General features: G+C 51.2%; 9 protein-coding genes across 9 annotated transcripts; 5 read left to right on the top strand and 4 right to left on the bottom strand.

The window, feature by feature from the left end:
* Window positions 1-217: 217 nt before the first annotated feature.
* On the bottom strand, window positions 218-2,641 carry EPUS_03633 (uncharacterized protein; the record flags this gene model as incomplete). The annotated part of the gene is made up of 2 exons (XM_007806480.1): window positions 218-2,173; window positions 2,225-2,641. 2 exons carry the CDS (start codon window positions 2,639-2,641, stop codon window positions 218-220), a joined length of 2,373 nt encoding a protein of 790 aa, XP_007804671.1.
* A 545-nt stretch (window positions 2,642-3,186) lies between these two features.
* EPUS_03632 (uncharacterized protein) lies at window positions 3,187-4,764 on the top strand (the record flags this gene model as incomplete). The annotated part of the gene is made up of 1 exon (XM_007806479.1): window positions 3,187-4,764. One exon carries the CDS (start codon window positions 3,187-3,189, stop codon window positions 4,762-4,764), a length of 1,578 nt encoding a protein of 525 aa, XP_007804670.1.
* Window positions 4,765-5,180: 416 nt separating this feature from the next.
* Window positions 5,181-6,500, top strand: EPUS_03631 (uncharacterized protein; the record flags this gene model as incomplete). Its single annotated transcript, XM_007806478.1, has 1 exon — window positions 5,181-6,500. One exon carries the CDS (start codon window positions 5,181-5,183, stop codon window positions 6,498-6,500), a length of 1,320 nt encoding a protein of 439 aa, XP_007804669.1.
* A 375-nt stretch (window positions 6,501-6,875) lies between these two features.
* On the top strand, window positions 6,876-7,489 carry EPUS_03630 (40S ribosomal protein S17; the record flags this gene model as incomplete). Its single annotated transcript, XM_007806477.1, has 3 exons — window positions 6,876-6,884; window positions 6,970-7,095; window positions 7,190-7,489. 3 exons carry the CDS (start codon window positions 6,876-6,878, stop codon window positions 7,487-7,489), a joined length of 435 nt encoding a protein of 144 aa, XP_007804668.1.
* A 988-nt stretch (window positions 7,490-8,477) lies between these two features.
* Window positions 8,478-12,274, bottom strand: EPUS_03629 (uncharacterized protein; the record flags this gene model as incomplete). The annotated part of the gene is made up of 3 exons (XM_007806476.1): window positions 8,478-10,339; window positions 10,395-10,496; window positions 10,558-12,274. 3 exons carry the CDS (start codon window positions 12,272-12,274, stop codon window positions 8,478-8,480), a joined length of 3,681 nt encoding a protein of 1,226 aa, XP_007804667.1.
* Window positions 12,275-12,884: 610 nt separating this feature from the next.
* EPUS_03628 (uncharacterized protein) lies at window positions 12,885-13,784 on the top strand (the record flags this gene model as incomplete). Its single annotated transcript, XM_007806475.1, has 1 exon — window positions 12,885-13,784. The coding sequence occupies one exon, from the start codon at window positions 12,885-12,887 to the stop codon at window positions 13,782-13,784; it is 900 nt and encodes a 299-aa protein (XP_007804666.1).
* A 1,077-nt stretch (window positions 13,785-14,861) lies between these two features.
* Window positions 14,862-15,538, bottom strand: EPUS_03627 (uncharacterized protein; the record flags this gene model as incomplete). The annotated part of the gene is made up of 3 exons (XM_007806474.1): window positions 14,862-15,131; window positions 15,190-15,339; window positions 15,389-15,538. 3 exons carry the CDS (start codon window positions 15,536-15,538, stop codon window positions 14,862-14,864), a joined length of 570 nt encoding a protein of 189 aa, XP_007804665.1.
* A 2,362-nt stretch (window positions 15,539-17,900) lies between these two features.
* On the bottom strand, window positions 17,901-19,985 carry EPUS_03626 (uncharacterized protein; the record flags this gene model as incomplete). Its single annotated transcript, XM_007806473.1, has 1 exon — window positions 17,901-19,985. One exon carries the CDS (start codon window positions 19,983-19,985, stop codon window positions 17,901-17,903), a length of 2,085 nt encoding a protein of 694 aa, XP_007804664.1.
* A 603-nt stretch (window positions 19,986-20,588) lies between these two features.
* EPUS_03625 (uncharacterized protein) lies at window positions 20,589-23,040 on the top strand (the record flags this gene model as incomplete). Its single annotated transcript, XM_007806472.1, has 4 exons — window positions 20,589-20,950; window positions 20,999-21,074; window positions 21,125-21,489; window positions 21,537-23,040. The coding sequence occupies 4 exons, from the start codon at window positions 20,589-20,591 to the stop codon at window positions 23,038-23,040; spliced, it is 2,307 nt and encodes a 768-aa protein (XP_007804663.1).
* Window positions 23,041-23,771: the final 731 nt, after the last annotated feature.

Raw genomic sequence — 23,771 nt, 5'->3', positions numbered from 1 at the left:
AGAAAGCGGGAGTTTCGTCATGAAATTTAACATCAGACTCAGTCGGAGAATGGTCAGTCCTGATGCCCGTCTAGCCAACCAGCAAGGATAGGAACCGTAACATGCGTTCGTTAACAACCCAATGTGAAGAATCATGCCCTATAAACTCCTTCCAAGCCCTCGACAGGGTGAGCAGTCGAACCACATGCACAAGAGACAAATATAACTGCAAACTGCACTACGAGCTCTGAACATCTCCGGCCTCACTGGTTTCGTGCTTGGGATGGGATCGGACATCTGAAGGAACAGAGGACGCTTGAGTCGATCCGCTTTGGTCGGAATCTGCATGCGGACGGGTCGTTATCTCCACATGAACACCATCCTCGCCCTTTTCATTATCACCTATCATGGCGGCAAGGCTGCGAAAATTGAACATGGGCTCAGTTCCAGCGCCCCCTCCAGGAGGAGTGTTCGAGCCCGTCATGGCTTGACTCGATCCGGGGTCCATGAGCGAGGAGGCCGAGGAGGAAGCGTTGGACATCTGTCGAAGATGAGATCGCTTAGATGGTTCAGACGCCAGGGCGTTGAACTGAAGAGATAAATCCTGCTGGCCAGTCGGCGCTGACGAACTGGAGAAATCTTGTAGATTCCGGTGTGTTATGCCGAGTGGCGGGGTACCGGTACGATCCACACCCTTTCCCTTACCACAAGTGATCGGTTCTTCCTCAATAAAAGATGAAGATGCACTTTCGACGCAAGCCAGCGGACTGCTTGGGCCGCTATCTGTACCAGCGTGGCTCGCATTCAGGTTGATCGCATGAAGACCGGCTTTTCTTGCTGCCTTTTCTGCCTTTTTGGTGTCCTTTTCCTTCTTCTTGGCTTCTTTTTTGGCCTCCTTTTCCTCCTTCCTCCTTCTGTCATCTTCCGCCGCAAGGCTCAATCGGATGGCTTCCATCATCATCATGTCTTCTAGCTCATCCATCCTACTTCTTCGTGAACTACTGCCACGAGGTGGGGGTAGGAATGGATTGAAGGAGCCGTCACTTTGGGGCCCCTGCTCCTGTTCTCTTGCATTATGCCTTTCAGCAAGAATAGCCAAAGCGTCAAGATGTGCAGAGTTGCCGTTGGCGTCGAAATTTTGCCGCCGTAATACATTCCTCCGTCCAAAGGGAGCAAACACTCGGGGATCCGGTTGACCCGATCCTCCCATCAAATATGCTGCTGTATGTAGAGCAGTAGCTGCCGCAGATCTTCTTGCCGCGTGAGCGCGAGCAGTTGCCAACTTGGAGGCCCAATCAGGCCTTATCTTATCCGTTGTGATGACCCCGGGAGCTGTAGCCGACAATGAGGTAGCCCTCCGTCTCGATGAGCTTGGTGATAACCCAGTCGATGACAAGGATGTTTGTGAAGACGTAGCAGAGCTTGCACCAAGTGGCTGAGACCCTGCGCTGTACGTCAAACCACGCCTGAATGGCGGTGGGGCATAAGTGATGCCGAATTCAGGCTGTTTGCAGAATGGGCAAGTGGCAACCTCGGATACAAGTTGTCCTTCCGATTCTAGGTCCCTGTCCCCTTCGGAAGCAGGAGGAGCGTTGGTATCTGGCTGCTCGTGTTCCGGAGGATGAGGGTCAGGTCGTTTGATCTGCACAAAACATTCTGAGCAAATGGGCTGGTCGCAGCAGCGGGTTGTGTTGAGGTATGGAGGATAATATAGAAAGCAAATTGGACACTCGGACGCGTCTTTGTACAGGAAGACCTCTATCGACTGCCCATTTACTGTCGGATCTCTGGGAAGGTGGAGTTCTCGTGGCGTCATGTCAGCTTGAGGGTTGCTTTTTGAAGAGGTGGTCAAAGAAGCAAGTGTCTTGGCCCTAGTCCTGAAGATAGGGGCGCTTGTTGGGGGTGAGCCTTGGGGCGAACCTTGTTGCGCGAATGAGGGCGTTGGATAAGACGAAGCACTTGAAGTGTAGGAAAGCGACCTCGCACTGCTCGGTACAGTGAGGCTCTTCGAATTTTGGTCGGATGGTTGGAGATTAATGGATGGGTCTGATTTTCCTTGAAACTCAAGCTCAGGAGGCACCTCATCTGCAGGTGGAATCGGCATGCCTCGAGCAGCAGCCATGAGCTGATGCTCTGCCCACGATTCGGAGAACTCATTCAGGCCTCTCCAGAAGGGAGCAAGTCGCCGCTCGATCTAGCACTACTGTTAGTGGTAAGGAGACATCTGATATAGGGAGATCACAACCATGAGTTGCCTAACGATGGCTTTGTTGTAGTCTTCGGTACCGACATATACACCTTGTGTCACTAAATAGCCACCATCAATATGCTCTTCCTTCATGCTGCGTTCACGTTCCTTCAGTCTTGCTGCCCTCTCTTTCTCAAGCTTACGTGCCTCTCGTTCTTGTTTCGTCTCTCTTCGCACTTCCAGACTTGAGACATCTCGCTCACTATTACTGCCAATGCCTAGGAACGAGAGATCTGGGCGACTCCCCCGACGTCCAGTTGAAGCGTACGACGCTAGAGGTGGTCGATCTGAGAGCTGGTCTGGAATGCGTTCTGTCCTCGACGTGGGAGCGCCGGTACTACTCGATTCAACGCCCACCCGAGCAGACGAGGCTGTTCCCTGCTGACGGGCCTCTTTAGTCTGCGAGTTCCCCATCTTGCTAGACGAGGCAGTCAAGCTGAGCTAGAGAAGCTTCAGATGGAGATAATGTCAGGAGCACAGCATCTGAGCCTGGTTGTCCATATCAGAAGGACATTGAGCTTAGATGTCGTTACCATCAGATGTCGATCAGTTAGCGAGATCAGTTATGCGAGGGGTGAGTCTCAATATCCCTGGAACCCCCGGGAAAACAGTAAGGGTTTATCATTTGGCACAATCTCTTCGGGCGAATCGTGGTCGAGAATAGATTATCCGGCAGTAGCATGAGTCCCTGGCAGTAGGGTGTTGGCTCATCATGAATTCTTCTATCTACACCGTTTGCCTTGTGGCAGAACTTGCGGGCGCAAATGCTGAGCCAAGGCCCGTTCCTGCTGCTGCAAACTTCTCCAAGTTCGGCCCCACGTGTCACACGAGTGTGAAGGATCGACTACAACGGTGCACGCACAACAGCCCCCTAAGCGCCCTCCATTCCACAACTGCCTGTTGGTGTTTCCGATTCTATCGTCCACTGCCCTATTCCAGAGTAAGAAAGAGTACGTGCCATGATTGAGGAGAAAGTGCGCCTTCACATTACACCGTTCTCCAAGGATTTGGCTCAGTCTATCGTATCCGCACAATCGAGCGTCGCGGCCGAGAGCATATCTTATCATACGCTTGACACCTTCCCCGAGCACAGTTACGGCTATATCGAGCTCCCGACCATGGAGGCCGAAAAGCTGAAGAAGAAGCTCAATGGATCAATACTGAAGGGCAAGAAACTACGAATTGAACATGCTCGTCCGCAAAAGCGGCGCTTCGAGCGCGAACAGGGAGAGGAAGGGCGTATTTCGCCTGTAGGGGAGGAATGTAGGCTGTCAAAGAAACCCAGAAAGTCAGTATCAGAGCTGCAGGGCCACGAGCTTGCACCGGAGAGAAAGGTAAAGAGGGGTTGGACTGAACCTGAAAAGGGAAATCGAATGGGCACCTCGAAATCCCGTTCGGCGTCTCGTGTGACTTCCAAATATACAGACAAACCTGAGTGCATGTTCCGTGTCCAACTGTCTCAACACAAGAAAATCGAAACAACTGGCTTGAGCACAACTAGGACGGACAAAGACATGAAGAAGGGAAAGAAAGCTACGGTTATCCATGAATTTGAGAAGTCTGTGATACAACCGTCATTTATAAGGAGTAACGTAGCTACTGGGAATGCTGGGGTTGCCGCGGAGTACATCAAGGGCAAGGGTTGGGTCGACACAAATGGCAATATCCTTGAAGAAAGCACAAGACAGCTGCGAAGTAGAAGTCGCACTGATCAGTCTCAACGCATGTACGAGGCTTCAGAAACCAAGGTCGTGAGGGAAATTCAAGCCCCTTTGAGCATTGAGCAGGGTTCACAGAGCGAAATTGATAGAAGCTGTGGCCAACCCAAGCAGACGTCGACGACGACACGGAAAGACCAAGTCTCAAGCGGTCACAAGAATGCTGTGAAAGAAGTCTTGGACGAAGAAACATCGTCATCAGGTACATCCTCCTCCGATTCAGAATCGTCGTTCGCAAGCGACGAAGGGCTCGCGCAAGAGGCAGAGCAGGAGCTTGCTTCAAAGTTAGATGAAGCGGAAGCTGAGCACCCTCGAATGTCCAAGGATGCTTCAGAGGCAACTCCAACACCAAGCGCTGCCGTTCATCCCCTTGAAGCACTGTTCAAGCGACCCGATCAAGCAGCTTCTCAGGCACGTGGCAGACGTCCGCTAGAGATAAAGACCAGTTTCAATTTCTTTGAGCCTGACGATGAGCAAACAGTACCTCAGACACCTTTCACAACCCGTGATCTTCAATTGAGAGGACTTCGGAGCGCAGCACCCACTCCGGACACAGCGCTGCCCACGCGTCGGTTCTTCTCAGAATCGATGTCTCCGAGCAGCGAAGCTGGCAATGATGATCGAGCAAACACAGAAGGACGATCTGGTGAGAAAGTGGAATCGGATGACTCCAGGGTGAATGAGGGGGAAAGTGGATTTGCCAAGTGGTTCTGGGAGCATCGAGGAGAGAACAATCGAGCCTGGAAACGGCGCAGAAGGGAGGCCTTGAAAGAAAAGCGCCAGAAGGAAAATAGGCAGAGAGGTCGCAGGAGTGGCTGAAGTCTGGCCGCAAGTTTCTCACTAAAGTTAGACAGCTTTGATTCCTGTGGCTCTGAATCCTGTAGCTCTGAACATGCCTGCTTTGCAATTGGAGTTACACTAAGTTAATCATAGCTCTCAAGGTCTTGATGTCCTTGGTCTCGTGTCCATTGGGAAAGCTATGACTGCTGTGTTTAGGGTGCTCTCCATATATTTCATTTGCTGCCACGGAATGTGGTACTCCATCACTACTTATCTACTCCGTACGGATACTACTTACTATACTACGTAGAATGTACTACTGGTACTAGTAGTAGAGTCATATCTTGGCAGAGCTTTTTTGGAGGTCATGGGCTTGGCGCACAGCTCCTAGAAGAACTTGTCCACCGGTATTAGAAGTCTGTATCGGAATAACTGAGCGGCATCCTGCAAAATCAATGGCTGCTGCTCGACTTTCTCCTGCAGCGAGTGTATTGAGAAATTCAAGGCTTTTCTCAATTCCACCTACTCTCAATCCTCCAACCTCTCTTACCTCTGATAGTGCGACTCAACCTTATCCAGCACATGCTGCAATAGAAACACCACCGAGCTCTTGGGACCGAGGAGACTGGGGATTCAAGCGATCATTACCCCTGAAGTCAACCACAAGGACAGGAACCACCACAATTCGCGTTCGGAAGGGCATCGACTCCGCCGAACACATCACCGATTTCGAGTCTGCTGGCGATCATGTGCTCACCCTGCGGAAATGGAAAGAGCTCCACTTGCCTTTGCGATTTACCAAGAAACGCACTCGAGACGAGAACACAAGCGTGTTTGAAGCCAGAGTGGATAACATCAGCTCATCTACATCATCTACCCATCGGAGATGGCGATATGATGGTCCTTGGTTGGCGGGACAGCCTGGTTGGGAGTTTGACGCGCTCTTGAAGAGGGTAAGAGCCCGCAAAGTGGAGTTTCAGGAATTCGTTCGGGCACGACTGAACGCAGAGAGAACTATATCTCGCCGGCAAGAAGCCATAGATGCTGGTCAAGATCTGAACAAAGAGCGAGTGGGAATAAGTGATGAAGAATTTGACGAGCATGTGCGCTATCTACGGGCAACGCCGTCCGCCTTTGGTCCACTCATTGCAGAGTTTTTAGATCTGCCAGAAGGTCCGAAGGGCACCGAAGGAGCGGCTTCACCCAAGGATGGCTTCTCGTACGGCAGGACAACGGTCGCAGCAGAGACGTACAGTGAGGCTGGTCCACCAAGAACACATCCATCTGCTGGTTTATCATACTACAGATCTGGTGCACATCTTCCCAATCACCCAACTTACGGTCCCCAGCAATTCAATGCACCCGTTGTCGCTCGCGTACTGAAACCCAGCATCAGAAGACGGATGGGTGATGTCGGTGTCGCTGGTTTCGTGATCCCCCCCGGGCCGGCCTCCCATCTCCTGGATACGAAACCTTGGCAACCGGTGCCTGGAGGTTTGAAGATGGTTGTGCGCCCTACAAAAGCAGCTATTGGCTCAGATGGAAGAGTCATGCTCAATGTTCTGAAAGCGAATGACGATTTAAAGAAAGTGTACAATACTTTCCTGGAGGACAAACCACGCGCCATGTCAGCAGTGAGCAAAACAAGAATGGCAAGCATGCCCCCACTCGACGAACAACGGCGCACGGAGACCAAAGCGTCCCGCGAAACAAAACCCCACCTAGACATGCTAGATAACCTCATGTACGCCAATGAGGATAGGGAGCACATTTGAGACACCACGGTAACAGACAGAGCGGAGAAGAATATGATCAACCAAACATGGAGCCCATAAACATGTCTGGCATTATCTGAACCGATCGAATTGCCTGCTATAATTGTAGACAGTCATTGCTTGGAGTCGATAGACACTATACATAATCAAAGCTGTATGATCCCCTTACGGTATTCCGTACTCCGCACTCAAGTACTAGTAGCATGATTGATTTTCCCCAAGACCTTGTCACGTGACCAGGGTATTCGAGGCCGATGGCACAAATCGATCCGCACTTTCAAAAATTCCCCAACTCACCAAGTTGAGACGCACACCATCTACTACTGATCACTGGTCACTGATCACTGATCTGCTTTGAAAGCTCTCATCATCATCATGGGTCGCGTCCGTACAAAGGCAAGCAGCCTCACCTTTGGAGCAACATGACCCAAACATAGCTATGTAACTCGCTAACAAAATTGTACTTCAGACGGTGAAGAAGTCGGCCAAGGTCATCATCGAGCGCTACTACCCCAAACTCACCCTCGATTTCGAGACCAACAAGAGATTATGTGATGAGATCGCCATCATCGCCTCCAAGCGGTTGCGCAACAAGGTTTGCAGGCATTTTCCTTTACATGATCCTATGCCCTCTGAATTTTAAAACCCCGCCACAATTGCTAACTAACCTCCCCTCGTTCTCGCATCAGATCGCCGGCTATACAACCCATCTCATGAAGCGGATCCAACGTGGCCCGGTGCGAGGCATCTCCTTCAAACTGCAGGAGGAAGAACGTGAGCGGAAGGATCAATACGTGCCCGAAGTTTCGGCTCTCGACTTCACCCAGAACACGGAAAACGGCACCCTGGATGTGGATGTGGACACTAAGGACCTGTTGAAGAGCATGGGCTTTGACCAGGTCAATGTCACCGTCGTGCCCGTCACACAGCAGCAGAGTGTCGAGAGGGGCGGGAGGAGGTTCCCCGGTGAGAGGCAGACGAGGACGTAGGGCGCGAGCTATGGTTCGAAATGTGGATGGTTGCTGTCATGCTGAGCGAGACAGATTGAAAGTCCCCCAATCTTCAGGTCGCCTTCAGATGCTTACGCTACCCGACGTCGGAGATTCTGCCAGAAATTCGTGGCTCTTCTTATCATAGCAAAAAGGACAGATTACACGGTGTCGCTTAGTCTTACGACGAAGCTTGATTGCCAAAAACCCCCATCCTCTCCTGTTCGTGAATTTCATTCACATTGAGATGGTACCCTAACATTCCCTCCCCACTCGGCTCATCCACACACGAGAAGTCGACAGACAGCTCATATCCATCCTGTATTGCCAAATTCGCCAGATCGAGGTCCAGCGAACATCAACTCCACACCCACCGAGTAGGAAAAATTATAGATACCGGCTAGTCTTCTTTTCGTTTGGCCTCACAGCCGCCATGCACGAGTCGTACACTTCCCTTCCCTTCCTTTCCACCACGGAAGCTCTGTAGCCAGGACGAAACTTACCGATGCCGTGGTCCTGATTGAGACAGATAATTACTGTTGCCATTGGCGCTTCGCTTTAGCCGTATGCTAACACGTCCAGCAAGAATTTCCCCCTTGTCTGCTTTGGTTGGAATCGAACTTTTTTGCATGTACGGTCCTGGGGATTGGGAGGGCCTTTCTGGCTGCAATATGGGCATGGATTGCGCTAGGATAGAGTCCTCAGATCATATACTACGTAGGTATGAGAGCAGAAGGGAGTGGTGTGCTGCGTGGCGTAGCGCAGCTAGGGATGTTTTGTAAACCCAGCGGATAGAGATAAGTTAGCCCATGTCATGCCGGATACATGCTTGAATTGCGAAAACCCTTATCTCAGTAGTAGTAGTAAAACTAATAATCTGTATCACTCCCAAGCCGTGACTACTAGACACTAACGTACCTGTTGTCGCCTGAGGGCAAAGCGTCTCACAGCGGCAACAACCAGCACGCACGCTCAAGTGGTGACAGTTTCATTTCGGACCTCCATCCCAACCCACCCAGCCGCGTCCGATGACCCTCCAAACCCTCACCTCCCCACTCTTCAAATCAGAGACCCTATAACTCTCCTCCCTCACCTTGGCCCCCTTGGCCGCCCCGTCCTTCTCCTTCCCATCCTTCCCCTTCTGCTCCCAGACCCGAATCTTCTTCTTGGTGCCATCCCAGTCCGCCACCACGGCCACGTGATCCGGCTTGCCCACTTCCATGCTGTACTTGGTGTGCAGACCACCCTTGTGGCCGGCAAACTTGGCATTTCGAAACGTGACGATGTCGCCCGGGCGGATCTCGTCGAACTGCTGCGTCGATGCGTTGGCCAGGTTGGAGTAGACGGGCGCCCCGTAGGCGCGCGTTCCCACGGGTTGGAGGACGTGAGGCGAGAGGGGCCGGAGGAGATGCAGGATTAGAGCGTGGGCGGTCCCGTCGCCTACGGTGATGGACGCTTTAGACGGGACAGATGAGGCGATACGCGTGCCGAACTGGGAGGAGGCGCTTTCAAGTTGGTCTTGTCGTGGGGGTGGAGGCGGCCGTTCGTGGCGTTGTTCTAATACCACGCTGGTGGGGTCCGAGGCGTCGAAGTTGGCGGTAATGACGGTTTGGGAGTAGTCCATATAGAGGATGTAGATGTCTTTGGAGATGGTGCTTTTACCGCCGCGTTTCGACGAAGTGGATGATTCAATCTCGTACAGGATGTCGTTTCGACTTTGTAGTGATGGCGGTGGGACGTCTGGAGTTTGTGCATACCACTGACTTGAGGGTGCTAGGTCAATATCTGTGGCCATGAATCCGTGCTCACTCGACGGTCGAGGCGCCTCCACCGACCTCCGAGCCGCGGTCTGTGACCTTAGAATATCCAGTGATTGACGTGGGATATTCTGCTGAGCATGAGGCGGCTGTATTGGCATCGAAGGTGGCGGCCCTTGGGCAGGTTGAAGTGGAGGAGCACGTGCAGATCGTGGAGATGCATCATAAAGCTCGTCGTCATCTACATCCGGCTCAGGAGGCTTGATAACAGGAGAGAATGGTTGACTTGACGTTGGTGATGAAATGTCATGGTCTGGTGCATGGTATTGATATGGGTCATACGCGTTCTCATCGTCCGCTTGAGGTGCTTCTTTTGGTGGTGGAATAGGAGGAGGGGCGGCTCGAGGCACGTCACTGGATTTTCTTGACTGCTTTCCTGTGTGTATAGATGGCGGTAGCGGAGGCACATCACGGGGTGCCGAGACATTTGGCGGTGGTGGAGGACCTCTGCCAGGAGGACTTGCACTCTGTTTGGAAGCTACCTGATCTGCTATAGTGTCGTCATCGAGACTCGAGTCTCGCGCATGGGATTTGAGCGCGTCTTTATGCTTAGCACTAGATGCAATATCCGTGTCATAATCGCCATCGTACTCTGTCACCTCTCCTTCACTGGCATCTGCTCCCTCCCGCTGTGTTGTCACGGGTATATGACGTGATTGAGACGTTGATTTTCGACTGGGTGGTTGTCCAGGGGGTGGTGGGGGTGGAGCTCGAAATTGCTGGGCGGAGCCTGTGATCGGACTGGATGGCGGCAGTGGGGGCAGGCCTCGACTGGTCCGCTTCTCTTTCTCCAAAGAAGAGGTTGGTGAAGTTTGACTTGGAAGGGAGGATTCTCCTTCAGGTCTCCCAGTTGGTAGCGGAGGTGCTGTCGAAGGCGGCAGGACATCTCTGCTCTGTGGTCGAGACGTCTCCTCCGCTATATTATGCTGCGACATGGGGCTCTCATGGAGGGACATTTCGTCGTCAGACAACTCGCCAGGGCTAAGAGGCATTGAGGATCTGGGTGGAGGTGGAGGTGGAGGTGCGCCTCGGCCTAACGAGCAAGATCAGTTAAGGAATGCTCCATCACCAACGCGACCTGATCATACCCTGAGGAAGAGAAGATGGCACTCCTGGGACAGGACGTTCCGCTGGCGTAGTTGGGGGTGGAGTCCTAGATTGCCGTGGAGGTGGAGGGGGAACAGCGCGTGCTGGAACATACATAAGTGAGAGCTGTGCATGTCAAGTTTGCTCATGCAAGAAGAAACATACCTTGAGCCAGAGGAGGTGGGGCACGGTCAGTGGAGCTTCTTGGTGGTGGTTTGGGAGGTTCGACAATCTCTTCATCTGACTGCTCTATTTCATCTGCCTGTTGTCCAGCATGCGTGTGCCTTGTACCTTCGTCGGCTGAGCTATCTTCTTCTGTCTGGGTAGGTTTTGGCTCGGGATTCTTGACATTGAACATCCCAGGGACAGGGACAGGAGGTGCACGCTCTATAGCTTCAGGTTGAAGCTGAGTACCGCTGACGTCTCTCTCACCCTCGCCACTGGCCCTCGCTTTCTTTCCGGGGGGAGGCATGCCACCTGGAGGTCCAAACATGCCCATCAGACCCATTCCTCCACTCATTTTGGCCATTCTTTCCCGAATCTCCATTCGGCGCTTGATCTCTGGATCCACGTCTTGCTCTTCCTGGGCCTCTTCATCACTTGCCTCGGCCTCGCCTGCTTCACTAACAAGCTCATCCTGTGTGGTCGTTACGTTGGCCCTTCTACCGGTCTCACGATTGTCCTCTCGACTTGTGGATGTGTCGTCCGCTTCTTCCGTGTCGCCAGCAGCGGAATTGTCAGCATCATTAGTGTCGCTCATGAGCTCGCGAGAAGGTGGTGGAGGAGTTGACATGTGAGCTGCAATAGAAGGCAGCCGACCTCCTTGTCTATCCAATGGTTCAGAGTCGTCATCCGCAAAGTCTACAGATTTCTTGCCAACGGTCTCAGGTATGTCGGAACCTTCCACATCAGCATCAGCAACTGCTTCTGAAGACTCAATGGGTTCCTGCGACTCGGTGCGCTTCTTTGCTGGTCGCTTTGGCTTCTCCTTCTTCTGCGCGGCCTCTGCATGCCGAGCAGCCTGTTCCAACTGCTGTTTCTGCAGAAGAGCTATCCGATCCTTCAGACTGGTTGGTTTAGGTCGATCATCCCCACCAACTTCGGCTCTTTCACCTGGCAAGGGCATCGAGGCTTCCGAATCTTCAGCTGTTTCATTTAAACCTGGATCCTCTTCTCTCCTGTACACCTTTGCCGGAGGGGGCTCTCGCGGCGGCGGAATGTAAGCATTCTTACTCGGCGGAGGTGCGACAAAGGGTTTCTTGATAAAACCAATAGTGTTGCTTGCCCCTTGGCCGCCTGGTTTAAAAGGAGCTATCGGGGGTGCAGCGGGTTTGTTGAACGCAGCAATCCGGTCCCGGAACGACCCTCCACTCGGCCTCTCGGAACTCTCAGTCGGAACATCCTTGTTGGCTGGCTTTGTTGGAGACGGCTCCGATGCCTTGGAAGCAGTGGTTGAAGAGACTTGACGAGCTGGTTGTTGTGTCGGGAAAGCTGATGCTGAGCTGCCTGATCGGGGGCTAGATACTTCATCAGGTCTTTTTTGAGAGTCTTCGCGCCCTTGTGCGGCTGTTACACCTACCGATGCGCCGTGCGTTGTCGCTGCTACCGGCGGGGGCGCGGGCGCTGGAATCTCTGCATCTTTCTTTGTCCTGGTCGGTCTTATAGGCCTCGAAGGTATCTCTGGCTCGTATTTCTCCACAAAATTCCGGGGAAAGATACCCTGGTGCTTTCCTCCTGTGGAATCCGCGTACTCGCCAGAGTACCAATCATTATCCTCCTCTTCGGTCACGGTAATGATCTGACCCTGGGGAAAGCTGAGGTCGTCGTCATGGGGCGAGGAATACTCGTATACTGCTTTGACTTTGAAAGGGACTGTTGCCATGACGGAGGGCCAGGCCGCTCCCCAGGTGGAAGACTTGCAAGGGCTTGGATGCTTCGGCGCAGGCAGAAATTGAGAGAACGCGAATCAAATCAGGGTGGAGGAGAACTGAGTAGTGAGTAAAGTTTCGTACACAGTAGGTAGGGTTTCGAGCTTAGAAGAAATATTGCGTACGCAAGAGGACAGGCTAAGTCCGTGGACTCCCAAAATGCTTCATAAGAGGACAGTGGTGAAACAAAGCAATTTGAATACTCAGATCCACCAGCAATCCAATGGAAAGTATTATATGCTCGCTGCCCCGCATGCAACGTCTACTGGTGGATGCTGCAAGATTAGGCCGGAAAGCTTGTCGATCAGGGGTCTTGAAGCAGGCCTGCGTACCTCGAAAGTCCGGTGTACTTACTTACTGCAAACCCTCTGGCAATCCCCAGAGCACGATGGGATTCAAAGGCACTGGCAGAGACAGCCTGCCAGAAATCTCCAAGCCCCAGTCGCTGCTTACTGATTGTTTTGTGCATAAATGCTTTACTGAACAAGGACCCGCCTTCAGTTGGAGCTGACGTTGCATACAGCACTCTGACCATCGTCCCTCTGAAGTCTGGACCGGAGGACCATGACTTCGTTCCTTGACTGCCTAAAGGCAGATAGTCCCTCTAGCTCAGACAACACGAACAAAGTTCAGGTCAACGATCGGCAGAGATCTACTGCGTTGAATTATGCTCGCAATATTCAGTACCACAAAAGCATGCAGGAGAGAGTTCTCGACCTGATCGTCAACACTGTTGATCTACCCTCACACTCTAATGCCGATCCAGCGCGACCGTTGGCATCCGATGCAGCATTGTTCAAACGAGCGCTGACTCTTTTCCAGCCAAAAGATTATGATGACATAATTCTCGAAAGGAATATCTACGAGAAGTGTGGCTACGCGTTGTGTCCCAAGCCAAATCTGAAGCAAGACCGCGATCTTAGGGATCGAACCTTTCGGAGCATGAAGCAAGGATGCAAGTTTAGGCTGAACACGAAGGAAGAGCTTGATAAGTGGTGCTCGCTGGAATGTGCCGAACGGGCATTGTTTGTTCGTCTACAGCTAAGGGCTGAACCTGCATGGCTTCGAAGTACCCCTACGGAGGACGTGAGATTACTCGAGGAGAGCGGGCAGAAGGCGGCGACAGAAGATTTGGTAGGCACCATGCAGGGCCTTGCACTAGAGGAGCCACTTGATGTCGATCTTGCTACCAGCTTGCAAAGTCTTGCGCTGGATCAAGCTAAGAAAAATGTCATCCAAGACCGTATTCACGCCTTGTCCATAGAACGCGACAAGAATCGAAGCACTGAGGTCGCCTCCGTAACCGCCACAGGCATTAAAGAGAAAGAAACGTTTGAGAACCCTTCAGCACCATCAGTGCCTCACCATGCAAGTGACTCTGTGGAGGGTTATCAGCCAAGAAACCTTCGTCTCGGTCAGCAAGCCGAGAGCAAAGGTTATAACGACTTTGACATGAACACGTGAAATTGGTTCAGCTACTTTATTGTCCACAGTATTTTCCCTGATTAGAACAGATAGCCACCCAGGGCTTCATGTCTTGATGAGCTACAAGACCCGAGGAAGGTCATGCATCCAGGCACTAGTTCATCGTGCAGCGGTACTGGGATGAAGCTTATTGGTAGGTACGAACGAACAAGCGGAAAGTCCATCAGGACGCCTGAAGCAGTGGACAAGAGCACTCTGGCCGCAGGTCGACTTCTCATTGGCAGTACTCAGGGGGTATCTACTGCTGATCTCTGTTCTTTGCCTGAAGCACCTCTTCATTTCGAGCTTCCTTCCAGGCCAACCACATTTTTTCACTGGGTAGCCTCCATGGAGAAGGAAGATTCTCGTGACACTGAAAATGTCTGGGACATTCCCAAAGGAGTATGTTTCAGTTGGAAGGCGAGCAGCTTGATCTTGAGCACTTGGGCAACGATCCAACACGTGCCATGCATGAGGCATCGACGGGACGAGGGTACCTACAGACTGGGTACAACTTGTGACCATCTTTTCCAAAAGAGACGCATGCAAGCAACCACAGAACCGGAAGAGAGGAATATGCACTCAGCTTACATTAAGTGCTGGTGTCTAACTCAACAGGCTTGGCTGCAACATGGAGCTCCGAAACCTCTGTAGACCAAAACAACCTTAAGAGAGCTCACTTCCTCAATTCATTTGAGTTGATGACTTGACAGTCCTTGTGCTTTTATCCATGAGCAACACAAACTTCCTGCCTTCATACAGGCGCCGCCTTGGATAGTACTCTGTAACTTGAAGCTGCCTTGAGCACCCTTTAAGACATGTTTGTGAAAACATCTCTATACTTCAGAAATTGACCCAGACCCTTCCACAAAGCTTGTTCACACAGCCACTCAAGGATGTGTTTTTGGAACTGGTGGGCTGGGCTACGCTGCTGCGGTTGAAGCCGGGAATGGCTGCGAACCTCAGAAAGTCCGGATTGAGATGGCTGATCATTCGCCTGATCGAGGCAGGAATTGACGACGAAGAGAGTCAATACGCCAATAGAGCAGATGCAATTCAAGTCCACTTCCGTTATATTCATGTTGCAAAGTAGGCTTTCTCCAGACATATCCTCTCACCCTCAAATGCCACCCAGTCGGATTGCGTGGTCGGTAACAGACCCATCTGACCAATCTTCCATACCCCTAATGCAAGCAGCATAAATTGCATTCCGACAAAAGTTGCCTTGACTAAAATCATTTTGCCCTTGTTACCCTCTGTCTCAAGCTTGGTGAATGTAGAGTTGGTGGCGGCGATTGCTTGTAATGGCCCTTTGAACAGCATGGCAACCATCATCAATGAAAAGATCTGGAAGGCTGTCATTCAACACCTGTCTATTGTGGCGTCGGCTTCAAACCGCACGTACCTGTAAAGAGTTTCCACTCATATAAGACATGATCAATTGCATAGGGAGCTGCTTGCCCGGCGCAAGAGCTATCTCCCATGACTTTTTGAGCTTTAAGATATCGGTTTCCTCCTGCGTCGGAGGCTTGCGGGCTGGAAGTTGCGAGGTTTTCTAGAGGCCTTCAGTATGCGCTTGTAGGAAGACCGGGGCTGCGACGGACCTGCTTGCCGCCAATAGCTCTCTGCGCGGAGAAGCCGGGGGGGTCTGGGATATTGGAAGTGTTCTTTGGCCGGGACGGGGGAGGATTGTTGAGCTCAACAGCCCATCGGGGAGGAGGTGGGGGTGGTGAGCTTTGTTTTCCTACGCCCATGGTTTGTGATGAATAGTTTTGTATGTCGCAAAGGATGATCGAAAATAAGTGTCGAAGGGAGCCGTAGATGCTACGGTAGGTTCTTGGAGATCAAATGGGGCCAATTTGGTAAGACGATCTGGTTTATGTAATCAATCCTTTTCGCGGTCTTGGCGGACTTCCAATTTGTCTCAGTTCTCAGCCGTGCTCCTTTGACTTGGTCGTTGACGAAGTCAGGGGGAGCGCCCAACACGTCTGAGGTCGAGAACTAAAATTACAGACAGATTTTTATTGAGCTTTATAAGCTATTCGCTTTTTGTTTTATCTCTGCTATAGTACTATAGCACAACCAAAATGACCGACTTAATACTTGTTGAAAACAGCAAGATGTGCGGCCTCGTTCAAAGTTTCGGGTCTGAGATTAACAGATAGCACATAGAAAGACGGTCACAGAAAGTAGCTTGCACAACGGCCTTCAAGCACTGCTAGAAGAGATTCGGCGCCAAGTCGACCAAGAACACGGTATTTCAGTTCTGGATGACAATAATACAGATGATTGTAGACTAAACCCGGAGCATAAATGCGACAGCGAAAGCGAGAGAACAGCAGGGAGGGCAAAGCGACAAGTAGAGTTGATTATTGATAAATTGTATGGGGTCATCCCAGCCAAGCTTCTCGTCCGATGTGGGTGCTCCAAACTCATTTCCCCTACTAACGTACAGAACCACTTGCCGGGCCACCCCACTTAGCGGGCCAATTTCTGCACACCAACGCGCAGGCATCCTCATATTTCGAACAGCTATAGCTCCACCAATATAGCTCCAAATGGACTCGTAGAAGGAGCATTTGGTTCAGAATACATTAAATAACGTTGATCTGTGGCTATTTAGCTCAATCTCTAAGGCTGCGGCCTACTATAATGTGCTGAAATTTACTGTGGCCTATCGACGTGTAGGACGACCCTTTAAGTGTTACGGCACAACCTGCGCTATGGCCCAAAGAGGCATAGCGCAGGACATAGCGTTGGCCAAGGATTTGCCTGTACGCGTACGGCCAAATCCTCCATGAGCGCTATACCGCATCCGGTATTAGGGCTAAAGGCTAGGGCTAGCTTGGCGCTCTACGCGCTTATATGTCTCTACGCCTTTTTAGCACTTAGATAGTTCATCTATCGCCTTACCACAAAATTATACAGTAGTTTATACACAGCTGTTTTGTGACTCTCCTACTTCTATAGCACCTTTATATTCTGTTATATAACCTTTTATATAACAATAATTTATTGGTTCCATGCAGCGCAAAATTACGCGAAAAATCCCTCAACTGCATCGCTGAACTGCTTTCTCGCAAGAAAGGATGGCATTTTGTCACCGCTACAGCATTGAGAGAGCAAGAAGACTCTGCAGAGGTAGACATCGCCAGATACTCTAGTCTGAAACTAAGACCGATGGAGAATACTTGGTTTTGCAAGGGGAATTTATGACGGCGCACCATGAGGCCAGTGGTGAGTTCTCTGATACCTCATAGGCGACGCTTTCCGATGTTCTTTATAGGGCAGATTGAAAGCGAGCACGATGACCATTGCTCGTTGTTCCTTAGCAAGACCATCGAGTGTCATTTGATCGGATCGATGAGTTGGCAGCGGATGCGCAGAATATATGGAAATGGACTATCCCCCTCAGCTCATCGCAGCTCGACGCCGGTGGATCGGCCATCGATAGCTACAAACAGCAATGCATTCTGAATCTCCAACGTGGCGAGAGTGATAACACCTATCAAGTACTGTACTAGTTTAGGAAGACGCTCCTATCTCGGTCTAAACGACTGATTGATCGACACTGTGAACTGGTTCTCTTGCTATGCTTACATTCTTTCGAAGACGCTTCCGGAAATCCTATCGCAGACTATTGCTAGGAGCAAAGTGGCAAAAGCTTTGAAGACGCTCAGACTGCTTTCTCGGCCGGTGACAAATCTTCAAATCTTGGTTCTAATTGCAAGAACGCTGTTGAGCTTTCAGTCTCTCCAATTTTGCCTCATTGCCCCTCCGGCTGCGATACAGATCCAGAGAAAGTATATTGTTCCGCTCCGAGTTGTGTGGGATCAACTAGGGTTGCCACCACCTTCCCAAGTAGGATATTAAATGTCTCACCAACGCTAGTTACCAGAGACGATGGGAGCTCTTTGGCAGGGTGATTGAGGGAATACTCCTATCCGTGTCCAGGGTGAAGGTGGTATGATGCCCAATAGATGCTTTTCTGGCACAGGTCAGATGTCTGGTTTCGTTATTTGGAGCTGATGGTTGGCCTTTGGAATTTGTAGGGCTTATTGGATGTATTTCTCGGTGTACATCAATATGCAACAGTGTGAACGCGCAAGTCCAATGCTAGACCAGCGTGATTGTTTGATGTCGCGCTGGATCGAACAACACTTCCGCAAGCGGAGGACCGTTACGATTGCGAACTTCAACAGATCCGACCCGTTCATATAACCCCGGCCAGCGGACCGAGGATGCCAATGCCAGTCCATATATATCACGATGTCTCTTGCGCCTCCTCACGAGCGGCAGAAATATTTCTGGCTTTCTCAACTGCGCCAAGTCCCTCGAGAATATAATCCATAGATCCTCATGCACATCAACCAGAGTGCAAAATGACCCACGGGGTGAGTCTTCAGTGAATCTGAAGGTTGTGCCAGTTATGGAAATCATAGCCTGTGGGTCTGTATCGGGGCCATCACTCAGCCTCGTATCTCTCAGCACTGCAACACATGCTAGGTCTTCTACCAGGGCCGTACTCAGCATGGAGATGTCTCCATTGACAGCGGTCCAAGACCACGAGGGACCTGCAAGCGCTCGGTCTGGATGATCTTCTTTAATCTTCCATGCAAGCTCCTTAGGCATGAAAGGCTCCCACAACCCAGCGATGTTCCGCCAACCAGTAGACCTCTCAAACGCCCGAATTATCCCGGTAAGAGCAATCAGCCTGTCAGTCTTTTCCGTCAACTTGGCTCTGGTATAAGCAAATAAAATTTTGTGCCATAATCGCCAGATTGCCTCCTTAGACTCATTGGACAACTGGGCCGACCCTGTCCTTTGCAAAACCATAGTTGAAAAGTCGTGTTTGAATCCTAACTTCTTGTAACCATCAACCCTCCCAGTCTCTTCACAAAAATGCTCGCGACATTCCCAGAAAATTCGTGAGCCGAAGCTGAGAGTCCTTGGGGATAAGAGCCATTCCTGCACAGCCCATCCTCTCATATGCAGAGCAGAATTGTCAAGGTCGGCGCGGAGATCATCGTTGGGAGATAGACTAGGTTCTGCCCAGATTGTCCTCCCCCCCAAGTCGGTTGTCATTTGACAACGCTGGTAAAGAAGGGGGTCCCGTTTGGCGAAAAGCCCTAAATTACTGCTTACTGCACCCACAGCGGCAATGCACAAGAAACAATTTTGATACACGTCGACCATTGATTCTGCTTCTCGAGCCCAATCAACGAAGGAGTCCTGGATTATACACAGCGAATCAACCCAAAGCCACCTTAAACCCAGCCTTCGAGCGATATAAATCGCGTCTTGTATAGTTTGAGGCACCTCTTGAATACCTATTCCAGCTTGCAGCTTCGTCATAGTCGATGAAGTCAGCCTATATCCCGAAGAATTTCCCCAGCAGTAACTGACTGCAGCGTATTTGGTTCCAAAGAAGCTATCATCAGTCAAAACCACTTTCACCTGATTGGTCCCATCTTCTTCGCTCAAATCGAGAAGTCTCTTAGGCAACGCAGAGGCATAATTAACAGCTGGCTGGCAGCTTCGATGTCTCGTCACGCACAGCTCCAGCCAACTGGCAACTAAATGAAGAGTGGAACTGGATGAGGTGGTGATGCTCATTGGCGCTGCAGAAACCGGTATTGACGAAGAAACTGATGGTTCCATGTCAGCCAGTGCCAAGAATCGAAGTTCGTCCTGCCATAAACGCAGGAAAAGGTATATCTCATGAAGGATGCTTCCAGAAATTTCTGAGCTAATTTTCAAGGCCGAGGGCTTGTCCGCGGGTTCACCAACTAAATCTGATGCATGGATGCCGACTCTTATATGTCGTTCCTGACGTATCCGTTTCAACATTGACTCGCGCTCTTGACGACCATTCCGAAAATCTGCCTGGTGCTTTATAGCTCGCCAGAAGAGTGTACATAAATGACATCCTTTCAAGTAAGCTTGCTCGAGGCCAGCACCAGTGTCATAATGATTAAAAATTTGTGGCAGCGGCTGCTTTTTGACTTCCTGGTTGTGTTGTAGCCATACGCGGATCGGTTTGCACTTTGAGCATAACATATGGGGAACAATAACAGTATTTGCCTGTAGGCTGATGTCCTTCCTTGGAGCGGGGATGAATTCTCCCGGCAAAGTGACCGGTCTTTGTGGTTGTTCTCCACAAAGGTCCGGTAGAGCCGTGTTTGAAGCGAGGGCATTCATGCTAACCGAAGCGTGGACACATTGAACTCAGTCTTGAATATGATCCCATTCTTATCCTGCTGTAGTAAAAACTACCGTTGATCTGGGCTCTGTAATAGGCGCTACGTATCACCTTTTGCTGAGGAACCCCCCATTTTGTCACGTGCTTGCCCTACTTGGTGTGTAACTAGTAGAATAGCTTACGTTGCGCCTTGACCAACTTCATACTCAATTCAAATACCCAGTTTACCCTATCCATGATATAATCACTTTCCTTCCAACTCCCAGGATGACGAAGGAATACAGGGCAAAGGAAGTTTGTAGAGAAGCTTAAGGTTGTTAAGCTGTTGCCAGCAAATTAATAATGCCGTAAGACGAAGCGCATTGGAGCTAGTATCAGACGACGTCTACTGTGAAGCCGTGCCTTTCTTTACTCAGGAGTGCCCCCAAAGGACGCTGCCACGATGACTTCGAACCAGGGAGACGCGAAGCTGTTTGCAAGGGTAAGCACAGCACCAAGTCCAGATCGTTCCTGCTATTCAAGTCGTCATGGAGCACACCAGGAATCTCTGAATCTTTTCGCTGTTTTGGGTTCTTATTTAATGTTCGTTTATGTCCTGCACCATGCCTTCTCGGTTCTCTATTCAGTCTGGTGCAGTTCCAAAGTCATTCCTGGAGGGGGCAGGCATTGAAGCTAGGCTTCCAGCACCGCCGCTGTCCAGAGAAAAGTGGAAATGTCTTGCCTCCAGCGCCGAGGACGATTCAATACTGAACGGTAGCTTACACAAGAGATTTCCACAGGGCAAAGTCGCAGAGCTACGCCAGGAATTGAACAGTGGAGGGAAGAAGGACAAGAACAACTCAGCAAAGAAGATTGCGCTGAAGAAGATTATTGCAAACATGACGATGAGCAATAATGATATGGTGGCACTCTTCCCAGATATTATTGCCTGCATGGAGATACCAAGTTTGGAGATCAAGAAGATGTGAGCAACCTCCTGACGTCCTAGGTAGCTGGCTCATCGCCGCTTCAGGTGCTTTCTGTTCCTGGTGAACTACTCTAGGATGAAGCCAGACGCTGCGTTGAAGGCTCTCCCTTTGCTCGCAGAGGTAGGTTCATCTCCATGGTTGGCAGAACAAGCGCTGAAATGGCTTCACAGGATATGGGGGACGCTAATCCTCTGGTTAGAGCTCTGGCTTTGCGGACCATGTCATACATTCATGTCAAAGAATTTGTTGACGGCACAGTGGCACCCTTGAAAAAGCTTATGACAGATGGTGATCCATATGTCCGAAAGACGGCAGCTTTTTGCGTTGCAAAAGTCTATGACCATGATAAACAGCTTGTGGAAAAGTCGGATCTCATCGATCGACTAAACAAAATGCTGAAAGATGAGAATCCGACAGTGGTTGCCAGCGCCTTGGCCGCGCTCATGGACATCTGGGAGAGAAGTGAAAGCATCAAGTTGACCATTGACTACGCCAGTGCGTCGAAAATCGTCTCCATATTATCTGACTGTTCTGAGTCGGTCTATCCTTCAAACCGATGAACCCCCTACTAATTGTTGATAGATGGGGCCAGACTTACATCCTGGAATCAATGATGTCGTACGTACCGCAAGATTCTGGAGAAGCTCTTCTTCTTGCCGAGAGAATAGCACCGAGACTCTCCCACTCCAACTCAGCCGTCGCTTTGACATGTATCCGGGTTATACTCTACCTTATGAATTATATCGCGGATGAAAAGCAAATCACTTCGCTATCCCGCAAGCTCTCTCCACCCCTCGTTACCCTTCTCTCCAAAGGACCAGAGGTTCAATACCTTGCCCTTCGAAATGCAATTCTTATCCTCCAGCGACGCCCCGAAGTTCTTCGAAGCGACATACGAGTATTCTTTTGCAAGTACAACGATCCCATCTACGTCAAGGTGACGAAGCTGGAGCTCATCTTCATGCTGGCCAACGCACAGAACATCTCTGTTGTTCTAGCAGAGCTCCGAGAGTATGCCACCGAGATCGATGTTCACTTCGTAAGGAAAGCAGTCCGTGCCATAGGCAAATTGGCCATTAAGATTGAATCTGCCGCCCGTCAATGCATCGACACCTTGCTGGAACTGGTCAAAGCCAAGATTCCTTACATCGTCCAAGAAGCCACAGTAGTCATCCGCAACATTTTCCGCAAATACCCCAACCAGTACGAATCCATCATCACCACCGTCATCGACCAGGTAGACGAGCTTGATGAACCCGAAGCAAAAGCCGCAATCATCTGGATCATAGGCCAGTACGCCGATCGCATAGATCAAAGCGACGAGCTCCTCAAAGACTATCTCTCCACCTTCCACGACGAGCCCATCGAGGTCCAACTTGCTCTCCTCACCGCAACAGTCAAACTCTTTATCCTCCGCCCTACAAAAGCTTCCGCCCTCGTCCCCCAGGTCCTGAAATGGTGCACAGAGGAAACAGACGACCCGGACCTCCGCGACCGTGGATTCATGTACTGGCGTCTCCTCTCCACGGACCCCGCAACAGCGAAGAAAGTTGTCATGGGGCCCAAACCACCCATCACCGCTGAATCGGAGAAGCTGGACCAAGCAACCCTGGAAGAGCTATGTCTTAGTGTCGGTACCCTGGCGACTGTATACCTGAAACCAGTCCACCAAGTCTTCCGCGGCGCGCGACCCCGGAGACTGATTGAGAGCCCTGCCCTGCAAAAACAGAAACCGGATCCTAACGTGCCAGAGAGTCCATCTCTGTCCTTTGGCCCGTTCATCAACCCTACTGGTCCGCAAGCGAGATCTCCAACTTCACCCCAACAACAGCCACAAGAACAACAGACGTCGAACGGCCTAGCCGCCGCAGTTGATGCCGCGGACCTGTATTTCCAGGGTTTAGGGAACCAGCAAATGGCAGCCATGAGCTTAGGAGGGAACAACGGTGTGGCTGGTGGTGGAGCGGGCAATATGCTGAGCAGCCCCACGGATGGCGGGTACGGAGGGGGTCATGGACCCCAGACAGGCTATGTGGTTAACCAGAATCAGCCGCAGATTGCCGGGGGTGAGGATTTGTTGTTATAGAGGAGAAGGACAAGGTTGGAACGGGATTGGTGGAGCTGGGACAGGCATGGTCATTCGTTCCATTTAGCTGAAGTCCTTCGTGTGTGTGGCAGCTGGAAGCTGGAATAGTACTTCAACGGCATCTTATCATTACAATCGACATTTGCATTCTAGCGGCGTCTATCAATACTGGAGCTCATCCCCTGCACTGCATCTCTCACTTCCTGGGCGGCTTCGTCGGGAGCTGACCTGTCCCCTCCTGATCCTGATCCGGATCCGGCTCCGGCTCCGCTGAACCAAGTGGTAGGATTCCAACTCCCCCCACTGGTCGTCCGCCTCCCAGCACCAGCACTCTGCCTCTGCCTCTGCCTCTCCTCGCTCCGCGGTGTAGCGCTCTTGTCTTCTTCATCCTCGAGTTCCTCCCTCTCGATATTGTGAAACGAGTTATCACTCCGGTTCTTCCGCATCCCGGCCCCACCATGACCACCACTACTCTCATCGTATCCTGAGCCTGAGCCCGAGCCCGAGCCAGATCGGAAGAGCACACGTCTGCCGGGCGGCGCATTACCGTAGGCGAGATCGAGGTCGCGTTGTTCGCGGTCGAGGGCTCTCATTAGGACGGCTAGTTTCTCGCGCTGCGCGGAGAGGAAGGTTTGTTTGTCGGTGGGGCTGGTGAGGTGGGTTGGGATTAGAGGGTTGGGATTGTTGCTGCTGCTGTTGCTGTTCGATGGGTTGGTGGTGCTACGGCTGCC

The sequence above is a fragment of the Endocarpon pusillum genome, assembly GCF_000464535.1.
Source record: "Endocarpon pusillum Z07020 unplaced genomic scaffold scaffold5524, whole genome shotgun sequence".
NCBI lineage: Eukaryota > Fungi > Ascomycota > Eurotiomycetes > Verrucariales > Verrucariaceae > Endocarpon > Endocarpon pusillum.
The sequence above is the reverse complement of the archived record's forward strand: the minus strand, read 5'-3'. Positions and strand labels throughout refer to the sequence as shown.